Source organism: Artibeus jamaicensis, unplaced genomic scaffold, assembly GCF_021234435.1.
Source record: "Artibeus jamaicensis isolate MK-2021 breed Jamaican fruit bat unplaced genomic scaffold, CSHL_Jam_final contig_2790, whole genome shotgun sequence".
NCBI lineage: Eukaryota > Metazoa > Chordata > Mammalia > Chiroptera > Phyllostomidae > Artibeus > Artibeus jamaicensis.
This window is the reverse complement of record NW_026521616.1, coordinates 3,341,768-3,361,899: the sequence shown is the minus strand read 5'-3', so window position 1 is coordinate 3,361,899 and position 20,132 is coordinate 3,341,768. Positions and strand designations below refer to the sequence as shown.

Sequence of the window (20,132 nt, the reverse complement as noted above, 5' to 3'; positions counted from 1 at the left end):
AAGGAGAGAGGGAGAGAAACATCAATGTGTGGTTGCCTCTCATGTGTCCCCCACTGGGAACTGGCCTGCAACCTAGGCATGTGCCCTGACTGGGAATCGAACCGCGATCCTTTGCTTCACAGGCCCGCACTCAATCCACTGAGCTACACCAGCCAGGGCCGAAGAGATACATTTAAAAAAATGCTATGAGAAATGTCTGAGGTTTTACTGCCTATGTTTTCTTTAGGATTTTTATGGTTTTGAGTCTTACATTTAAGTCCTTAATCCATTTTGAGTTTATTTTTATATTTGGTGTGAAAAGGTTGTCTAATATCATATTTTTGCACATATCTGTTCAATTTTTCTCAATGCCATTTATTGAATAGACTGTCTTTACCCCATTGTATGTTCATGCCTCCTTTGTTAAATAAGAATTGACTATAAAAGTGTGGGTCTATTTCTGGACTCTCTATTCTGTTCCATTGATCTGTAGGTCTTTTTTATGCTACTACCATGCTGTTTTGAATACTATTGAATTGTAATATAGTTTGATAGGTAGCATGGTTCTTACAACTTTGTTTTCCTTCCTCAAGATTGCTTTGACTATTTGTGATCTTCTGTGGTTCCATGTAAATTTTTGGAATATTTGTTTTAGTTCTGTGAAATACACCATTGGTATGTTAATAGGAATTTCATTGAATCTGTGGATTGCTTTGGGTAGTATGCACATTTTAATGATGTTAATTCTTCCTGTTCATGAACATGGCATATGCTTCCACTTATTTGTATCTTTTTCAATTTCTTTTTTCAGTGTCTTACAATTTTCTGAGTATATGTCATTTACATCCTTGGTTAAATTCATTCCTAGGTATTTTATTTATTTATTTATTTATTTATTTATTTATTTATCTGGTGCCCCCTCTGAAGTACTATTTTTTTTGATGCAATTGTAAATGAGACTGTTTTCTTAGTTTCCCTTTGTGATAGTTCATTGTCAGTCTATATAAATGCAGCTGATTTCTGGATATCTATTTTGTATTCTGCTACTTTAGTAAATTTATTTATCAATTCAAGTAACTTTTTTTGTAGAGTCATTAGGATTCTTCATATGCAGTATTGTGTCATCTGCAAATAATGACAATGACTTCTTCCTTTCCAATTTGGATGCATTTTATTTTTTCTTGTCTGATTGCTGTTGCTAGGACTTTAAGTACTATGTTGAATAAGAGTGTTGAGAGCGGACATCCCTGTCTTGTTCCTGATCTTAAGGGAAACACTTTTAATTTTTGCTATTGTGTATGATGTTGGCTGTGGGTTTGTCATATATAGCCTTTATTACATGGAGGTATATTTCCTGTATTCCCACTTTGCTGAGAGTTTTTATCATAAATGGATGCTGGACTTTACCAAATACTTTTTCTGCATCTATTGATATGATCATGTTTTCGCTCTCTTTTTTTTTTTTTTACAGCCCCAGGCCACCCTCCCTCGTTTTCTCTTTTTTTATCCTTCATTTTGTTCACGTGGTCTATCATGTTTATTCATTTGCGGATACTGTACCAGTCCTTGAATTCCTGGAATAAACCCCACTTGATCATGGTGTATAATCTTTTTAATGTATTGCTGGATCCAGTTTGCTGATATTTTGTTGAGGATTTTAACATCTTATATTCTTCAGGGATATTGGCCTATAATTTTGTTTCTTTGTGGTATCTTCATCTGGTTTTGGAATTAAAAGAGAATGCTGACTTCATAAAATGAACTCAGGATTCTTCCCTCCTCTTGAATTTTTTAGAATAGTTTGAGAAGGATAGGTGTGTGTTCTTTGAATGTTTGGTAAAATTTACCTCGGAAGCCATCTGGTCCAGGGCTTTTGTTTTTTGGGAGTTTTTTGTATCTTTCTAGAAATTTCTCTATTTCATCCAGATGCTCCAATTTGTTGGCATATAGTCGTTCGGAACATTTCTTACACTCCTTTAAAGTCCTGTGGAGTCAGTTGTTACTTTTCCTCTTTCATTTCTAATTTTGTTTTTTGGGGCCCTCTTTCTTTTTTCTTGATGAGTCTGGTTAAAGGTTTGTCAATCTTGTTTATCTTTTCAAAGAACCAGGTCTTGGTTTCATTGAAATTTTATAATTTTGTTTAGACTTCCTTTTATTAAAAAAATAAGACTTGCTTTTCCAATTAAAAAAAAAAGATTTTGTTTACTTTTAGAGAAAGGGGAAAGGAGGGAGAAAGAGGGGAAGAGAAACATCACTGTGGGAGAGACGCATGAATCAGTTGCTTCTTGCTTACCCCCAGTTGGGAACCCTGCCTGGAACCCAGGCGTGGGAGTGGAACTGGTGACCTTTCAGTTTGCAGGTCAGTTTGCAGGCCTGCACTCAGTCCATTGAGTCACACCAACCAGGGCTAGACTCTATTCTATTTATTTCTGCTCTGATCTTTATTATTTCCTCTTGTCTACTCACTTTGGGCTTTTTTTGTTGTTGTTTTTTGTCCATTTCCTTTAAGTGTAAATTTAGATTGTTTACTTGAGATTTTTCTTGTTTTGTCGGGTAGTCCTATAATGCTGTCAGTTTTCCTCTTAGGGCTGCTTTTGCTATATCCCATAGATTTGGGGTTGGTATGTTCTCATTTTCATTTGTTCCAAAGTATCTTTTGACTTCTTCCTTAATCTCTTTGTTAACCCATTCATTGTTTAGTAACATGTGATTTAGCCCCTATGTCTTTGTGTAATTTTTCTGTTTTTTCCCTTGTGATTTGATTTCTAGCTTCGTACCATTATGGTTAGAGAAGATGCTTGGTATGATTTCGGTTTTCATAAATTTATTGTGATTTGTTTTGTGTCCTAACATGAGGTCTATCCTAGAAAATGTTCCATATGCACTTGCAAAGAATGTATATTCTGCTGCTTTTGTGTGAAATGCTTTGAAGATGCCAATTAAATCCGTCTGATCTAGTGTGTTATTTAAAGACCACTGTTTTCCCTGTTGCTTTTCTGTCTGAAAGATCTGTTCATTGATTTCAATGGGGTGTTAAAATACCCTACTGTGCCTGGCTGGTGTAGCTCAGTGGATTGAGCGTGGGCCTATGAACCACGCGATTGCGGTTTGATTCCCAGTCAGGGCACATGCCTAAGTTGCAGGCCAGTTCCCAGTAGGGGACTGATGAGAGGCAACCATACATTGACATTTCTCTCCTTCTCTCCTTCCCTTCCTCTCTAAAGATAAATAAATAAAATATATTTTTTAAATTGTAGCATTGGGTAAAGAAGCCTAAAGGCTGGTGGCCACAGCCTCAGGATGTCACTCACAGTGGGGAGCTGGCGCCCTCGGCCTTCCCCACCAACCCCCGCTTTCCTCCTTTTCATTTCATGACCCAATTTTTCTCCCCTACATCCGCTGCTCACCCCACCTGGCTTTTTGGTGTGCTAGTAAGGTCCTATCCAGCTCGGGTTGGCTTTCAGGGACCTCCTGGGAGGATCTGGGGGCAGTCCCATTCTCACTAGGTGACCACAGCTAAGGGGCTAGGCCCTGGCCACCTAGCAGGGCATGCCGTCTGTGTCCTGCCTCTTGTTTGCTCTGTGTCTGAGTCTGACCTCTCACCTACACCCCCCCCCCCCCACACACACACCCTGGAGATGCTGCTTCCTGTTGCCAGATAGACTAAGGATTTGAGAGAAAGATGGGCAGGGACCCTGGGCAGGGTGGTCCAGGGTCCTGCCCCCAGGGCAGGGGCGCTCAGTAAGCAGCCAGTCAGAAAGGGGCTGCTCAGGAAGTTAGAGGGGCCCCCAGCCCTGTGCCCTTAGCTACTGGAGGCATCATCTGGCCAGCTGTTCTGAAGGCTCCCACTCCCTTTATTTCCCTGGGATGGGGGAGCCCCCTCTTCAACCCAGAGATGTCAAGGGAGCCTGAGTGGGGTCACAGCACCCGCTTTTCTCCTCAGCTTTCTCTGTAAGATTTTGTGTGTGAGTCTTCTGTGAGTGAGGCTGAACAGTGCAGGCATTGTTCTCTTCCCTTTCCCTGGGTCTCCTCCAAAGCAGTCGTGTGCCTGTTCTCAGCACACTCCGGCCGCATTAGCTCCTGGCCTGTCTTCTTGGTTCACCTTCCCCAGCTGGGCTGGGTCAGGCCACTCTGGCCTCCCACTGCGGAGGCATCTGTTTACTAAACAGGTACAGGTGAGGCGCAGAGCAGGCTGGGTTCAGGTGAGGGCTGAGCTGTAGCTGGGGCAAGAGGGGCACCCGGAGGAGCTTTGACACTTCCTGGGTCCTTATTTGTTTGTGTGTCCCCTGGCCCAGGTGGGAGTAGAGGGAGAGGAGTGCCTGGGTGTGACTTTGTTTGGGCATCTGCTTAATCTCTGTGTATTTATGTGGGCACTTTTACTGCCAGGAAAGCTTCTGGGTTTCCTCCAGGGTGAAGGACACTGGCATGTTGCTCCACAGGCAGACAAGGGGCCACTCACACACACCTCCACCCCCACCCCTGTTGCTGGCTATCACTGCCTGAAGGCAGGAGGGCCAGGTGGCTCCTTTGGCAGGATTTCTTTAAGAGGAGAAGGCTGGTAGCCCAAAGTAAGGCCCCTGCTTCTGTGTGTAGTGGCTCTTTGACCTGTCTGCTCATGAGCCACCTGTCTAGTAACAGGGGTGATCAGACGTCTAACCAACTCAGATGTTTATACCCTATCCCCACTTATAGCAAATTAGGGAGACTGCCCTGTGTATGTTGCCTTAGAATTTTATCATTTCTATCTTGGTGAGTACAGTCATGGATTTAAGGGTCCCCTGTGGTTCCTCTCTGGGAAGCCTCTGTGTAAGCATCCCGGTGCCTCAGAGAGAGTGCAGTTCGCTTCCTTGTCCAGCTGTGGCTCTCTGCTCACAGCAGGAGGTCCTGAAGCACCTAGTGCAATAATGGGCTCTAGACCCTGCTCGGCCTCAGGCAGGTCTCACAAGCCAGCAGTCCTGGACCCTGGGGCACCCTCTCCACCCATCCACTCAGTCGCACTTGTGCTGGTTTGCTCATATCTGCACACCAACCTGGAAATGGCTGTTGTCCCACTTCACAGCCAGCTCTTGTTGCCGCTGGCAGAGCTGTCACCTGAAGCCAGTGCCGACCTGTGAGGCAGCCCCACCTTTCCAGAAGCTGCCCTGGGTGGGTAGCTCAGCCCTCGGCCCCCTGGTTAAGTCAGTGTGTGGACAGTGCCGAGGTGGATCCTCATGGGCTCTGACCCTGTTTGGCATGTGTGTTTGGCTGCCAGTGGGCGGGGCCTCTTGGAGGAGTGAGAGAAAGTAGTGGGCTGGGAGGGGTGGGAATCTGACTTGTTAGGTTTGGTTGCCGTGCCTTCAGGAGGTTAACAGTGTGGCTCTAATCTCCTTGAATCCCCTTAATCTTCCATTTGTTTCTGTACATCCTGGTTCCTTCCTTCCCTCTTGATCCTTTTGGCCACTGTGATCTGATTCCACTGTTTTCATTAATTCAGTAAGCGACTGCCCTACACCAGGACCCAAGTAAGGTGCTGGGGACACAGGTGACTAGAACACAGTTGTCTGCCCTTCAGGGTCCCCTCCCCGTGGGAGCCTGGGTACAAGCTCATGCTGCCACCCCCGAGGTCAGGGAGCTCTGCTCCAAGTCGCTATGTTGGGTTCTGCTGCCGGTCGGCTGCAGCATTACCTCTGTCTGGAGCCTCTAATAATAGTAACTGTAATAACTTTCAGATACTATTTATTGATCACTTTCTATGCTTCTGTGAGTTCTAGAATGTTGTCTGGATTTTTTCCCTAAAACTCTAGGTGGCCGATACATATTGTTAGATTGTGCTCATATTACAGATACAAAATGGAAAAAGAGCAAGATTAAGTCATTTCTTCAAGGTTGTACAAGTAGGAAGTGGAGGAATCAACATCGGGGCCTGGCACCTCACCCATAGTCAGTTCGCCCCCAGGAGGGCTTGTTGGTTAGAGGTCGGCACATGGCATGATTCACCCCAAGCACATCTTTTTCTGTCTTTGGAGCAGCCCTGGGAGGCCTTTGCAGACCTCAGCTGTACAGCCCTGGCGCCAGAGGGCCGCAGCCTGGAGGCACACGGTTCTCTGAAGGAGGCATTTCCTCGTCTCTCCCAGCCTTCCTGCAAATCTAATCAGAGGCCGCTCCTCTCGCTGCAGGATTAGTCAGCATCTCTTAACTAGCAGTCCCAGAGAGGAGACAGTCCTTCGGCCGCGCATCCCAGACCTGTCGCCCACCCCCTGCCTTCAGCTGCTACAGCACTTTTCCCTGCCTATTTTGTTGTCTTGGTGCTGGGTGGACTTTGGAGAGGGTCATTAAGGGCCAGGATTATAGCATAGGTGTGGCCTCAGGGACCGTAAACATGGTGACTGTAGCTAGAAAGTGAGAAAGGTGCACCTCAACAGGTGGGAGCAGGTAGGTGGGGACTGTTAACCGTCCAAGGGCTTCTATAGCTCAGTATGTGTGGCTGTTGGTGGTTGAAAATGGGAGGGGGAGGAGGTAGCAAGAGGATGGTGTGTTTGAGAAGTCCCCTGCACTTAGCGTAGAGGAGGCCTTTCACTCTTTTCCAAACTGACCTCAGAGAACCCCAGGGCATAGCAGTGAGACCAGCAGCTTGTCCTTCCCAGGTGGTCCAGCGTCATCCTCCTATGTACTGGCTGTATCTGTTTCCATGACAGAGCTGCCGACTAGGCTCTGGCCAGCCTGGGGCCCCACTGCGAAGGCTGGGTCCTGAGGTCTACTATTCCAGGGTCTGGGTGACTCTAGAGTAGGAATCCCAGCCTCGGGCTCAGGGTTGCTTTAAGAGACACATGAGGCCCCTGAGAAGGGTGGGTACGACTTTGTGCATTTTCTGGGGAGCAGGAGCATAGCTTTCTATACTGGATTCACCAGAGGGTCTGTGATACCTGCAAATGTTAAGAACCTCTGCACTATTGCTTTAGGAGGCTTGGGCCAGATGGACATCCAGGCCCGCCATGGGGTGGCCTGAGCCCTCAGGTGGCCCAGAGACAGCTCTGCCATTCCCAGTGGAGTGACTTCAAATGTGCACCTGATCCTCTGATCTTCGGGATCCTCACCACGACCCTGTGATCAGGTTTTCCTCCCTCTGCACACACAGAGAATGTCACCAACGGCACAGTGGGGGGCACAGCAAAACCAGAACAGGAGGAAGAGGTGACCTGGGTGAATGGCTGGCTCAGCTGCAAGGCCCAGGATGAGATGCTAAACTTGGCCTTCACCGTGGGCTCCTTCCTGCTCAGTGCCATCACCCTGCCCCTGGGCATCGTCATGGACAAGTACGGCCCAAGGAAGCTTAGGCTGCTGGGCAGGTCAGTGTTGGGCGTGGGAGGCGGGCTGGTGGATCCTGGGCTGAGTTGCCCACTATGGGGAGTCCTGGGACCTGCTATCAGGTACACCATGGAGCTCCCTAAATGCCCACCCAGAGTGGAAGTTCTACCCTGTCTTCCATCGAATCAGTGGACACTGTGGTCCTTGTAATGTGCCAGTAGCGCATAAAAGAGGCACAGGGCCCAGGCCTGCCTGGGAGGGTCTGCAGTTGCTTGTCATTAAGGCCACTGGCTTCCACAGTCTTCTTGACCTTCTACCTCTATCAGCAAAAAAGAGGTTTTGAAAACGTACTTTTAATATAAGCACATGGAATTATCAATTTTAATATGTATGCCATTAATTCTTTTATATGCTTTGTGATACATATGCAAAAAATATGAATGAAAATGGCTGAGATAAAAAATTGTAAAATAGAAGTCCTAATATTTCCCCTACCACCGGCACCTGTGCGGATCACCGTGTGCATCCTTCGGGGGGGTGTCCCTGGTCTGCACAGTCCCAGCGTGCTGGGCTCAGGGTCCGTCAGCCAGCAGCTGGCCTCTCAGGTCGTGGCCTCTGCAGGCCAGTCCCACTGGGAAGGGTTGGCTTGGGCGGCAATGGTTTGCAGTGAGTGAGACCTGTGACTGGGGAGGGAATGGGTGGTGGAATAGTTTCATTCACTTTTTGGAGCTTTAAGAGGCCCCGGTTTGCAGAGCAGAGCCAAGTGGAGGGGATCCAGCAGCTGCCACTCCTCTCGAGCGTGTCTGGTGGGTTCTGTCATCCCCTGGCTGAATGAGCAAGGAACCTGGGGAGTAGATTGTGCCCTTGCTCACTTCAGAGCCCTGGCAGCTCCAGTCGGGGGATGCAAGGGGGCAGTGCAGTGTGGTATTTACCAGATGTGGCTGCCAGAGTGCAGTTCCTGCTTAGGCACTTTACTAGTTGGAGACTTAGGAAAAATCAGTTCTTTTTAATCCCCTTCATCAGTAAAATGGAGCCAGTGATACTCCTTAGAATTGTTAAATAAAATGTTGTATATAATTTTTCCAGAACTACCTAAAACATAGTGAATACTTCCAAATACTAATAATATGAACAGTAGTGATAATAGGAAATAATGCATTATTTCTGCTCATTTTTAGTGCCTGCTTTGCTGTCTCCTGCTTGCTGATTGCGTATGGAGCAAGTAACCCAGGCTGTGAGTACCCTTTTTCTCCACCCTTTTGTCAGGGACTGGGGAGGGCACCCAGAGGGGCTCACAGGCCCATCTGTTCTAGGACGCTCAGCCAGGCCTGGTGCTCACTGATCCAGTGAGAGGCGATGCCTGTTAGGCCTTTACCCACTTATTTACCTCAAATGGGTGGCTGCGTGAAAAAACAGTCGCCCCAGACAGATGTGGGAGGCACGCTTCAGGGTGTGTGAAACTTCCATGCTGTATCACCAAGCCAGGCCAGTGCGAGGTGGCCTCATTGATCCAGCCTGAGAGACAAGTTCACGGAGCCAGGCCAGCTGCAGAGGTGTGTGCAGAATCGTCAGCTTCGTCTGCCTGAGGCAGCTCAGGCCAGTACTTTAAAGGTAGCCAAGAAGCTACCTGGCCACCAACCCTGTCCAGATGGTGCTGTTGCTTCAAGGACTTATAGAACAAACACCAAAATAGACCTTCAGTTTCACCATTGATTGATTTGGGGATACCTGTATTTTTTGTTTCAGTGAAGCAGTTTCTTTAGGCCTGTCACTCGCTGCTCAGGTTAGTGGAGAACAGAAGATGGGGAGGCACCTTTTGTAAGAGCCCAAGTCCTGGCCTCCCTGAAGCGCAGCTGGTGGTTCCCTGCTTACGTGCCTTCTGTTTTCTCACAGCTCTCTCTGTGCTCATCTTCATCTCCCTGTCTCTGAATGGCTTTGGTGGGATGTGCATGACTTTCACCTCGTTAACAGTAAGTATCAATTTCTTTAAGGAGATCTCAGCTCAGTCATCTCCTTGTGAATCTGAGACAGCTTTTATTGGCTTCAGTTTCCTTGCCTTCCCTTCACCGGCACGTGCCTGGACATCCCAAGCACTGGAGGGCTGCTGGTGGCGAAGCGGCCAGACAGCAAAGCCAGCCACAGCCTCCACAGCTGGGAGGAATGTCCTGCAGGCACAGCAGAGCTCAGCTCTCCTAGTGGGCCCACCGGCTGCTGACCTTGGCTTAGGTGCTGAGGAAGCCAGCTTACTAGCCATGTGTCGGGGAGAGATAGGAACAGGGAAATAAAAGCTACTGCCGCTTGCTTTTCTCTTGTTTTCTATGACAACTCTGGTTAACAGTGCCACCCCCAGCCATTGTCTTTGTCCACAACCGAATGGAAACCCAGGGAGCACACAGGCTGCGTCTCTCCTTGGTCTTTGATATGCCAGGACACAGAAGGACCCTCGAGGGAAAGATGTTTTCCCAGGATGCTGAACACCCCCTTATAGGGAGCACCAGAATGTCACAGAATGTGCTCCTTCGGGAGGTGAGAGAGACTGCAGGAAGGATCTCATGGAAAGAGAGTGAGCCAGGAAAGGCCTTCCTGGGAGGGAGAAGGAAGCTGTTTGCAAGGTGGGGCAAAGTGGCCATTGGGAAAACAGTGAGACTAATGGGTTCTTCAAAGATTCCTGTGCAACGGGAAAGTCTGGCCTGCCTCAGTTTCCCCATGAAAAAGCTTTTATGACACAGTACCTTTCCTTTTGGCTTCCTGCCTGTTCTGGGTGGGAGCCAGAGCCCTGTGCCCAGCATGTCTCTGTTTGCCCTTCCCGTGCTTTGCCTCGTGAAGTCTGCTCTGCATGGAAGGATCAGCTGTCTGGGCCTGGGTCCTAGGAGATGAGTGTTCAGTGGCGTCTGTGTTAGGTGACAAAGGCATGGCACAGGGCCACGTGGGCGGTGTGCGCGGGCAGCGGGTCACATCCACAGATCTGGGTGCTCTGGTTGCCTGGCTCCCGGGTGAGAGCGGTCGGGTTTTTACTCTTCTGTGCTTTTCTGTTTTGACTTTTTTAACCAGGTAGATTAAATAAAAACAAATGTATCCTCTCCCTAACTGTAGGAAATTTGTTAGAACTGCCAAAAGCCCACACATTGCACTAAGTTGTGTGAACCATGTGGCAGGAGCTGTGGTTCTGTTTGCTCTTTGACAGCCTGAAGATGGCCACCTCTTCCATTGAAATGAAACCTAGAAACCTGGCTCCACCCCATTATTTCAGTCACTCTGTGCCTATGTCATGGCAGTGCTGAGTTGGGTAAGAGAAGGAGATGGTCCTTGAACTTGGGAATTTATGCTGTGAGATGCAGAAAGATGCTTTGTTGTGATACAGCGTAAGACAGACACACATCACCATACCAGAAATGCTAAGAAAGCCTGTAAAAGGAATTTATTGTTGATAAGAGCCCATTAAGGGAGACTGTTAAGCCCATAAGGGTTTCTCTTTTTCTTTTTTTAAATTATGAAACAACGCTCTGGCTGGCATATCTCAGTGGACTGAGCGCAGGCCTGCGAACCACACGATCGCGGTTCAATTCCCAGTCAGGGCACATGCCTGGGTTGCAGGCCAGTTCCTGGCAGGGGACTCACGAGAGGCAACCGTACATTGATATTTCTCTCCTTCCCTTCCTCTCTAAAGATAAATAAATAAAATCTTTAAAAATAAATAAATAAATAAATAAATTATGAAACAAAAATGTTTTTATTTTAAAAAGTCAATATTTCAGAAATATATAGACTGTAGAACTTGTGAGTCTACCTTACCAGTTTAGAGTGTATCTCTTCAGTATATTAAAAAAATCTATATACCAATGTTACTCTTTTTTAAAAATACTGTTACAACTTGCCTTTTATATTTAACGATGTATCCTTTATGTCTTTTCCTGCCAGTGCTTAGAAAGCTACCTTACTATTTTAAACTCTAGAGATCTACCTCATTATTAAAGAGTTCCATGTGATGCTATAGTATAGATATATCACAGTTTACTTAACTAGCTTCCTACTGATGGACACTTGGGTTCGTTTCCAGTTTTTCTGATTTATGATGCTGCTGAAGTGAACATTCCTGTACATAGATTTCTGTGAAATGTGTACGCAAAGTGGGATTGCTGGGCCACAGGGTCAGCAGGCTTTAAATTTTCATACGTACTGTCAGGCGGCCTTTCCAAAAGTTGTGGTGTGCACCAGCACTGCCCTGGCAACGTGCGTGAGAGGGCCTTTCCCCACGCCCCTTCCAGTGCCCGAGCGTCAATCTCTTAGCCACTCTCATGGGGTGAAAAATGCCATGCCATGATTTTTAATTTTTTTATTATTATTTTTAAAATATTTACTTATTTATCTTTAGAGGGGAAGGAGAGAGGGAGAGAAACATCAATGTATGGTTGCCTCTCATGTGTCCTCTGCTGGGAACTGGCCTGCAGGGAACTGGCTTGCAACCCAGGCATGTGCCCTGACTGGGAATTGAACTGTGATCCTCTGGTTCGCAGGCCTGTGCTCAATCCACTGAGCTACACCAGCCAGGGCCTGATTTTTAATTTTTTTAAAGATTTTTTTTATTTACTCTTGGTGGGGGAGGGAGAAAGAAGGGGCAAGAAACATCCATCAGCTGACTCTTGCATGTGCCTCAACTGGGGACCCGGCCTGCAGCCCAGGCATGTGCCCTGACTGCAACTCGAACTGGCGACCTTTTGTTTTGTGGAACAAAGCTCAACTCACTCAGCCAGGCTGATCAGGGTGCTATATCATGATCTAAAAAGTTTTTTTCTTTAGCCTTACCTGGTGTGGCTCAGTGGCTTGAGTGCCAGCCTGTGAACCAAAGGGTTCCCAGTTCGATTCCTGGTCAGGGCACATGCCTAGGTTGCAGGCCAGGTCCGTGGTAGGAGGTGCTTGAGAAGCAACCACTGATATTTCTCTCCCTTTCTTCCACCCTTCCCCTCTTTCTAAAAATAACACTAAATAAATTCTTTAAAAAAATGTTTTTCTTTGTTAGTGAAATGGAGCATCTTGACATCTTTTCACTTCTTTCTGTGGCCATTTTAGTCTGTGAATTGCTTCTCTGTGTCATTTGTTTTTCTACAGGGTTATCTTTCATAACCTGTAGAAAATTAGCTGTCTTTTTGAGTGAGCAAGGGATCTTATCCTAGGGTTTTTAGGCTTCCACGTGGTCTGTGAATAAGCTCCGGAGGGCTGTGCACTCCCTTGAGATTATAGGCGGACAGACCGAGTGTGTGCTCTGTGGGTTGGGGGCGGGTCCACTGCTCTCAGCATCCACGAGTAGGTCTGGTCTGTGCCGCCCGGAGGGTTCCTGTTAGCGCCTCATTCTCCCAGGCGGAGGTAGAAGGCCAGACAGTGACCAGCCAAGAAAACTGTCTGATCGGCGCTTAAAGTATTTGGTTAGCAGGGACCTGTTTAAGGGAGGCTGGCGGCTTGTAACTTCTGAGGTCCGTATTCTTGGGTCTAGAGCAGGGGTCGCAAACTGCCACCCCCAGGCCGATCCAGACCACTACAGGGAGTCGGTGTTGTAAACAAACTGTTATTGGTGCGTGGCCACTCCCACTTGTCCATTTGTGCAGAATGAAACACTTGTAGAGACCATATGGCCTGCAAAAGCTGAAATATTTACTGCGTGGCTTTTTACAGAAGTTTGACAACCTTTGGTCTAGAGGCACCCAGAAGCTGCTCAGCCACTGTGCCCTGCGGGAAGGCAGGGGCTGACCCCCCTTCTAGTTACACAGGCCACTTCCCTCAGTGGTTTTCTTTAAGTACTTTTAAAGTCACCTCTTTTCCCCTCGACCACTGCCCCGGTCTGAGGCTTCTTTGTAGCACCCTCCTGTCCCCTGAGGCCTCTGATGGGGGCTCCCAGAGCTGCTTCTCTCCAAGACAGATCCTGAGAGGGGATGAGAAGCAGGTCAAAGAGGAGAGGGCGTGAGCACTTGGGCAACGTTCTGGGCTGGCCAAAGCATCTGCTGAGCAGAGCTCAGTCCTGTGTGACGTGGCCCAGGGCTTTAAAAAGCAGAACTGTCAGGAGCAGCTCCTAGAAAAGCAGAGCTCGCAGCATGGTGGCACTTTCTGTTTGTGTCTCCTGCCCATGTTCTAACTTGGGGTCCAGAGGAGTCTTCAGGGTCGCCTTCAGGAGCATCTAAATCAAATCGACAATCACTTTGGGACCGTGGGATATTTGGTCCATGATAACCTGGGAATGCCGGGGGGGGGGTGTTGTCATGGAAACCTTCATTTGGGGACTTTCTGAGTCCCAAGGGGTTTTTGCGTTTCAGTGGGCTGTGGCATAAATGAAGACATGCAGACACTGTAAGCCATTACCTCTGTTGGTTGATGGGGGACCCAAATGGGCAAAATGCCTTTTCCTTACAGGCTAGGACAAGACGGCAGATGGAGGCGTCCCTTACACACCCCCAGAGGCCTGCCGATAGGTGATTCTTCCCGGGCGGGAGGTGCTCAGAGGGGCAAGGGGAATCCCATATCACGTGGGCCCCCTGATGGCAGGACTGACGCTCTTGGATCCCTGCGACAGAGGTTGATATCCTTAGAGCAGGGCGCCTGGTCCCTCCCAGAGGAGGGGCTGAGTCACAGCCTTCCCCTGGACACCTGGACAGCACACTTCAGTCTGTTTGCTCAGTGCCTTGTGTTTGCACAGCCCTTTAACTCGCTCCATCGGCTGAAGTACAAATACCAGCCGACGGCTAAGGCAGTGTCTTTGGGGCACCACCCCACAATCCGGGCCTGGGTTGCTTAGTGATGGGAGTAGATGCAGCCAACATTGTGGACACGTCTTTTCTGCTTCATTACTCTGACCCCTGTCAGTGCGGGCAGGACAGGGAGTTCTGAGCTGAAACCCGCACAGAAAAGTGATTACAAATGGTTGCCAGGCTCCTTGATGAAAAATTTCTCTGTGGGCTTCTCCTGTTTGATTCATTGAAGTCTGACTTTGAACCTGAGGAAGAAATGATTCTGTGGCAGTTGGGATCTGAGTTTGAAGAGAACAGAATAAATAACACTCAGCCAAAACCAGAGAGAAGAGGAGGGAAGTATTCAGGTGTGGCAGTGAAGCAGATGTCCCTGGGGGTTGTGGGGGTGGAGGTTAGCGCTCCTGCTCAGTGGACCTGTTTCTATAGCCAGGAGAGGGTCCCCACAGCCCCAGTCAGCTCTCCAGGAGCCTAGGTGCCATGGGGGCAGGACTGTCCCAGAGCCCGGAACCTATTCTGACTCTCAGTTTCTGTTCTGTGTCTTGTGAACCCAGAGCAGTCAGCTGATTACTGTTGGCCTGGGAAAAATTCACCCATCAGAGGGTTCCGCATCATGAACTTGCTTCAGCATGTGACAAGTTCAGGGTGCACTGGCAGGGAAGGCAGATGAGGTGGCTAGGGGAGTGGAATCCCTCCTCCCACCCCTTCAGCAGTGAAGAGGAAAGGTGACCAGAAGGACCTGCTCCTGACATTAAGTGCTTGGAGCTGCCAGGTTGTTTGGGGTTAGGAAATAGCCTGGCTTTGCTAAGTCCGCTTGTCTAGACTGGTACCTGGATCCTGGCCTGTACAGGTTGTACAGAGCTCTGGGAGTGTACACCAGCCACCCAAGGACACCTCTGGAAGGGGCCTGAGGGCCAGAATGCCAGCCTCCACCCAGGCTGCACATGGCATCTCCCCAAGGGCCAGGGTGTGTCCCTAGCGGGTGGGTGAGGAAAACACAGGTTTCGAACGTCAGTGCCAGGTGGCTACACCGTGGCGCCACCGTGGCCCCTTCTGTCCCTGCCTGCCAGCAAGCCCAAGGGCCGTCTTGGGGTCCCTGGGTATAGAGACATCTTAGAGGGGCTCTCCTTGGGAGGGCAGCCCATCCTCACCACCAGGAGTCACCACTCTGGGGACTCGTGTCCCGTAGCCTTGGTCTATGGCCAGAACTCCAGGAGAGGGCCATCTGCAGCTACTGGTTTCCCCTCTAGGAAGGTCACATAGCTGGGCCTGTTCACTGTGCAGCTGGGGGGCTGAGAGAATGAGTCACCAACTGCATCCCCATTTGAAGAAACACAGCTAGCATGGAGGGCATCTCTGCCCAGCTGAGCCCACTGCAGCCCTGCCTGCTCAGGCCACAAGGGTGGTGGTGGGAAGTAGCCGGAGTGGGGGTGTCGCAGTGGTAAAGCACCCACCTGTGAGTGCAGTGACTGCCGAGTCAGGAAGCAGCCTCTGCTGAGTGTTTTCCCCTGGCGTCTGTCATTGCAGCACAGCTCCAGCTTCCTACTTGGCAGCAGAGCTGGCTCTTTCCCTCACCTCCACCCAGCTGCCCTTGAGGCCCGAGCTGGAGTGCTCTGCTCAGTACTCAGCCATCACTGCCTCACCAGGCTTCTGAGTAGCCGTTATGTGCAGCTGAGGCCAAGCAGAGGCAGAGGAGGGAGAGAAGGGAGGAGACTCAGTCAGGAAGATAAAACAGGAGAGTCCACTTGATGGTGTGGCCCAGGACCATGGAAGGTCAGCCAAGGAAGGGGAGGTCTAAAAGGAGCATCTGAGGTCTCAAAGGAGCATCTGAGCCCTGGCTGAGTGGCTCAGTTGGTCAGAGCATTGTCCTGATACACCACAAAGTTGCAGGTTGGGCTCTGGCTGGTGTAGCTCAGTGGATTGAGCACGGGCCTGCAAACCAAAAGATCGTAGTTTGATTCCCCGCCAGGGCACATGCCTAGGGTGCAGGCCAGTTCCCAGCATGGGATGCACCAGAAGCAACCACACATTGATATTTCTCTCCTTCTCTTCCCTTCTAAAGATAAATAAATAAAATAAAAAGTTGCAGGTTGGATCTCCAGTCAGGGCATATACAAGAACCAACCAATGAATGCATCAATAAGTAGAACAACAAATCGATGTTTTTATCTCTTTCTTTCTCTCCCTTTCTCACACTTTCCTTCTCTCTCTAAAATAAATAAAATAAATGAATATTTAACTAAAAGGAGCATTGGAGGGATGTAAGAAATCTTTAGTAAGGAGAGCAGACAGAATGCTTAACCAGGAACACAGGGAGGCACGAGAGAGGAGGGCCATTGCTTTGGGGCCCCACTGAAGTGTGCACTTGGGAGGTTTCCAAGTGACGTGGCAGCCCAGAGGTGGTGCACGTAAGCTTCCTGCTTTGGATCCCAAATTTGACTCTTACCAGGTCGGGGGGTGTCCCTTAACTTCCCTAATTCTAAAGTTTTGTACCCATTAAGAGAGGGTGATAAGGGACACCTACCTTGTTAAGGTTGTTTTGAGGGTTTTTAAGACAAAATACAGAGCAGGTATTACAAATAATTGCTGTTGTAACAATGCTGTTATATTATAATAGTACATTATTATAGCTGCACTATTATGTATCACCGCTTAGTACTAAGGGGAGTCCTCTGATCACACCACTCCGGGGCACCGCGGGTGGGGAGATTTCTGGCAGGTGTGCCAGCTTTGGGAGGAGGAAGGGAAGGAAGTGGCTTAACGGATCACATGATCAGTGTTAACATTAAAAATAATTCGTGTCCACAGGGAAACCCTCTCTTCTCTTGTGCTTGCTGTTCTTTCGTAACCACTGTTGCCAGGATGTTAATGTTTTGGGTGTCATTGGTCAGGGTCCTCCCCCCGTGTTCCCTTCAGAGAGTCGTCATCTGACATAAATACGCAAAGCCGAAACACACTCTGCCTATTTCAGCACTTCCGTTGGTCAAAAGACAACGTGGCTAAGAAGTTCAATGACAAACTGGGAAAACATACCTATAGTATGTGAACAAACTGATTGTCTTGATATATAAAGAGCTCATTCTAAATCTATATTAAAAGGTTAACATCCTCTCAGGAACAAAGGACAAACGAGGACTATAAATGATACTAAAAATTATATAACAGTGTTCAAAATCATTAGTAAGAAAATTCTGTGTTTTAAATTTCTTTTTTTTACTCATGAGAAGTTTAATTTGTATTTTTTAAGATTTTAGTTATTTATTTTTAGAGATGGGGGAAGGGAGGGAAAAGGAGAGGGAAATGTCACTGTGTGGTTGCCACTTGAGTGCCCCCTATTGGGGTATCTGGGCCACAACCTAGGCATGTGCCCTGATTGGGAATCAAACCTGTGACCCTTTGTTCCGCAGTCTGGCACCCAATCTACTGAACCACACCAGCCACGGCAGAAAGTTCGAATGTACATGGCGTTGTAGAGCAGAGTACAATGAAGCACACACTTCCGTCTTGCAACCTCAGCAATGGTCCATTCCTGACCGCTTTTCCTTACTTTCTGCCTCTACCCACCTTCCAGATTATTTGGAAGCACGTATCAGTCACTAATTCATTTCATTCATATACACAAAGAAATAGGTTTTGTAACACCAGGATGTTGGTGAAGTGGCAAATATTAAAAATAATGATAATGCAGGCTTCAGCCAGGATGGAGGCATAGGTGGAAACATTGTGTCTTCTCACACAACCAAGTTTAAAGACAACAAAGTTTTAGTAACAAACACAACCAAAACACAGAAAATTGTATATGGAAGTCTGACAACAACAAACCCTTCAGCCAGATGGATAAGAGGGGCGGAGCCAGCAGCTGGAGGAGCGGGGTAGCACAGGAAAACTCGACCAGACTGACCCTGGCGCATGGGCTGCGCACTGGCCGCGGTTGGCAGATCCTAGGCATGGGGTTGCGACAGGCAGACCCAGAGAGGACGCAAGGCAGCAGGCTGACCAAGGTCACACATTTTCGCGCAGATAAACCAGCCAAGCGTTGAGACAGACTGTGCAGGCCCCAGAGGCAGGAAGCAGCAGAGGGGACCGATATTGCCCCTCTTTGGCCCCGCCCCCACATACAGTGTCACAACCCAGCACCTGGGTTGCCCCACGCTGGTGAACATCTAGGGCTCCACCCCTCATACGGAACAGGCGCAAACAGACCAAAACATGGCTCAAGAAGAACTCAAAGCCCCAGAGCCCATAACTCCAAGCAACCAAGAAATAGCCAAACTTTCAGATGCATAGTTCAAAACACTGGTGATCAGGATGCTCACAGAACTGGTTGCTTTTAGTCACAAATTAGAGGAACATATGAAGGCTACACTAATTGAAATGAAGGGAAATGCACAGGAAACTAGTAGTGATCGAAAGGAAACTGGGACTCAATCAAGGGAGTAGAACAGAAGGAAGAAAAAAATGACTGAACAGAAAAATATGAAGAAACAAGAATTCAAAAAAATGAGGAGAGACTTAGGAACCTTCAGGACATCTTTAAACGCTCCAACATCCGAATTATAGGGGTACCAGAAGGGGAAGAGGAACAGCCACAAGAGGAACACTTATTTGAGCAAATAATGAAGGAAAACTTCCCGAATCTGGCAAAGGAAATAGACTTCCAGGAAATCCAGGAAGCTCAGAGAGTCCCAAAGAAGTAGGACCCAAGAAGAAACACACCAAGGCACATCATCATTACATTAGCCAAGATTAAAATGAAGGAGAGAATCCTAGAAGCAGCAAGAGCTAAGGAGACAGTCACCTACAAAGGAGTTCCCATCAGAATGTCAGTGGATTTCTCAAAAGAGACCTTACAGGTAAGAACGGGCTGGAAAGAAGTATTCCAAGTCATGAAATCCAAAGACCTACATCCAAGATTGCTCTATCCAGCAAAGCTTTCATTTAGAATGGAAGGGCAGATAAAGTGCTTCTCAGATAAGGTCAAGTTAAAGGAGTTCATCATCACTAAGCCCTTATTATATGAAACGTTAAAGGGACTTATCTTAGAAAAAGAAGATAAAAAAGATGAACGGTGAAAGGACAGCAAACTCACAGTTATTAACAACCACACCTAAAACAAAAGTAAACTAAAAGGACAGCTAGATCAGGAGCGGAAACACAGAAATGAAGATGTCATGGAGGGTTAGCAACAGGGGGGTGGGAGGAGGAGAAGGGAGGAGAAGGTACAGAAAATAAGTAGCATAGATGGTAGGTATAAAATAGATAGGGGGAGGGCAAGAATAGTATGGGAAATGTAGAATCTAAAGAATTTGAGACAAGTGGTCATAAACTAAAGGGGGGAATGGTAGGGGTGGGGAGGTGCAGGGTGGAGGGGAATGAAGGGAATAGAACAACTGTAATGACATAATCAATAAAATAAAAATTTTAAAAAAGCTGACCAACAACAACAAAAAAAATGTTATTGTCCTTATAATGGTCAGTCTCAGAAGCCAGACTCATACTAACTTTTTTCACCAGAAAATTCAGGTTCAGGATAGGATCATCATAGATATGAAGCACAAAGTTTTTAATTTGTTTTTTTTTATTATTTATTTATTTATAATATATTTTACTGATTATGCCATTACAGTTGTTCTATTTCCCCCCTTCATTCCCCTCCACCCTGCACACCCCCTCCCCCACCATCTCCCCCCTTTAGTTTATGACCACATGTCTCAAGTTCTTTAGATTCTATATTTCCCATACTATTCTTACCCTCCCCCCTATCTATTTTCTACCTACCGTCTATGCTACTTATTTTCTGTACCTTCTCCCCTCTTCTTCTCCCACTCCCGTTTGCTAACCCTCCACGTGATCTTCATTACTATGGTTTACTCCTGATCTAGCTGTCCTCTTAGTTTGCTTTTGTTTTAGGTGTGGTTGTTAATAACTGTGAGTTTGCTGTCCTTTCACCGTTCATCTTTTTTATCTTCTTTTTCTTAGATAAGTCCCTTTAACATTTCATATAATAAGGGCTCGGTGATGATGAACTCCTTGAATTTTGACCTTATCTGAGAAGCACTTTTTCTGCCCTTCCATTCTAAATGAAAGCTTTGCTGGATAGAGCAATCTTGGATGTAGGTCTTTGGATTTCATGACTTG

The 20,132-nt window shown here is 47.5% G+C and overlaps 1 protein-coding gene and 1 non-coding gene across 4 annotated transcripts in view; one reads left to right on the top strand and one right to left on the bottom strand.

Moving 5' to 3' along the window:
- The window catches only part of SLC43A2 (solute carrier family 43 member 2), a 48,015-nt gene that overhangs the window by 6,388 nt on the left and 21,495 nt on the right, over positions 1–20,132 (top strand). For all 3 annotated transcript variants that reach the window (XM_037133752.2, XM_037133753.2, XM_037133751.2), the window contains exons 3-5: positions 7,094–7,304; positions 8,442–8,497; positions 9,157–9,233. In XM_037133752.2, coding sequence (XP_036989647.1) covers positions 7,094–7,304; positions 8,442–8,497; positions 9,157–9,233 — 344 coding nt within the window. The remainder of the gene's footprint in view (positions 1–7,093; positions 7,305–8,441; positions 8,498–9,156; positions 9,234–20,132) is intronic.
- On the bottom strand, positions 19,471–19,542 carry LOC119040698 (small nucleolar RNA SNORD50). The gene has a single exon (XR_005080909.1). It is a non-coding gene; the product is annotated as a small nucleolar RNA SNORD50 (small nucleolar RNA).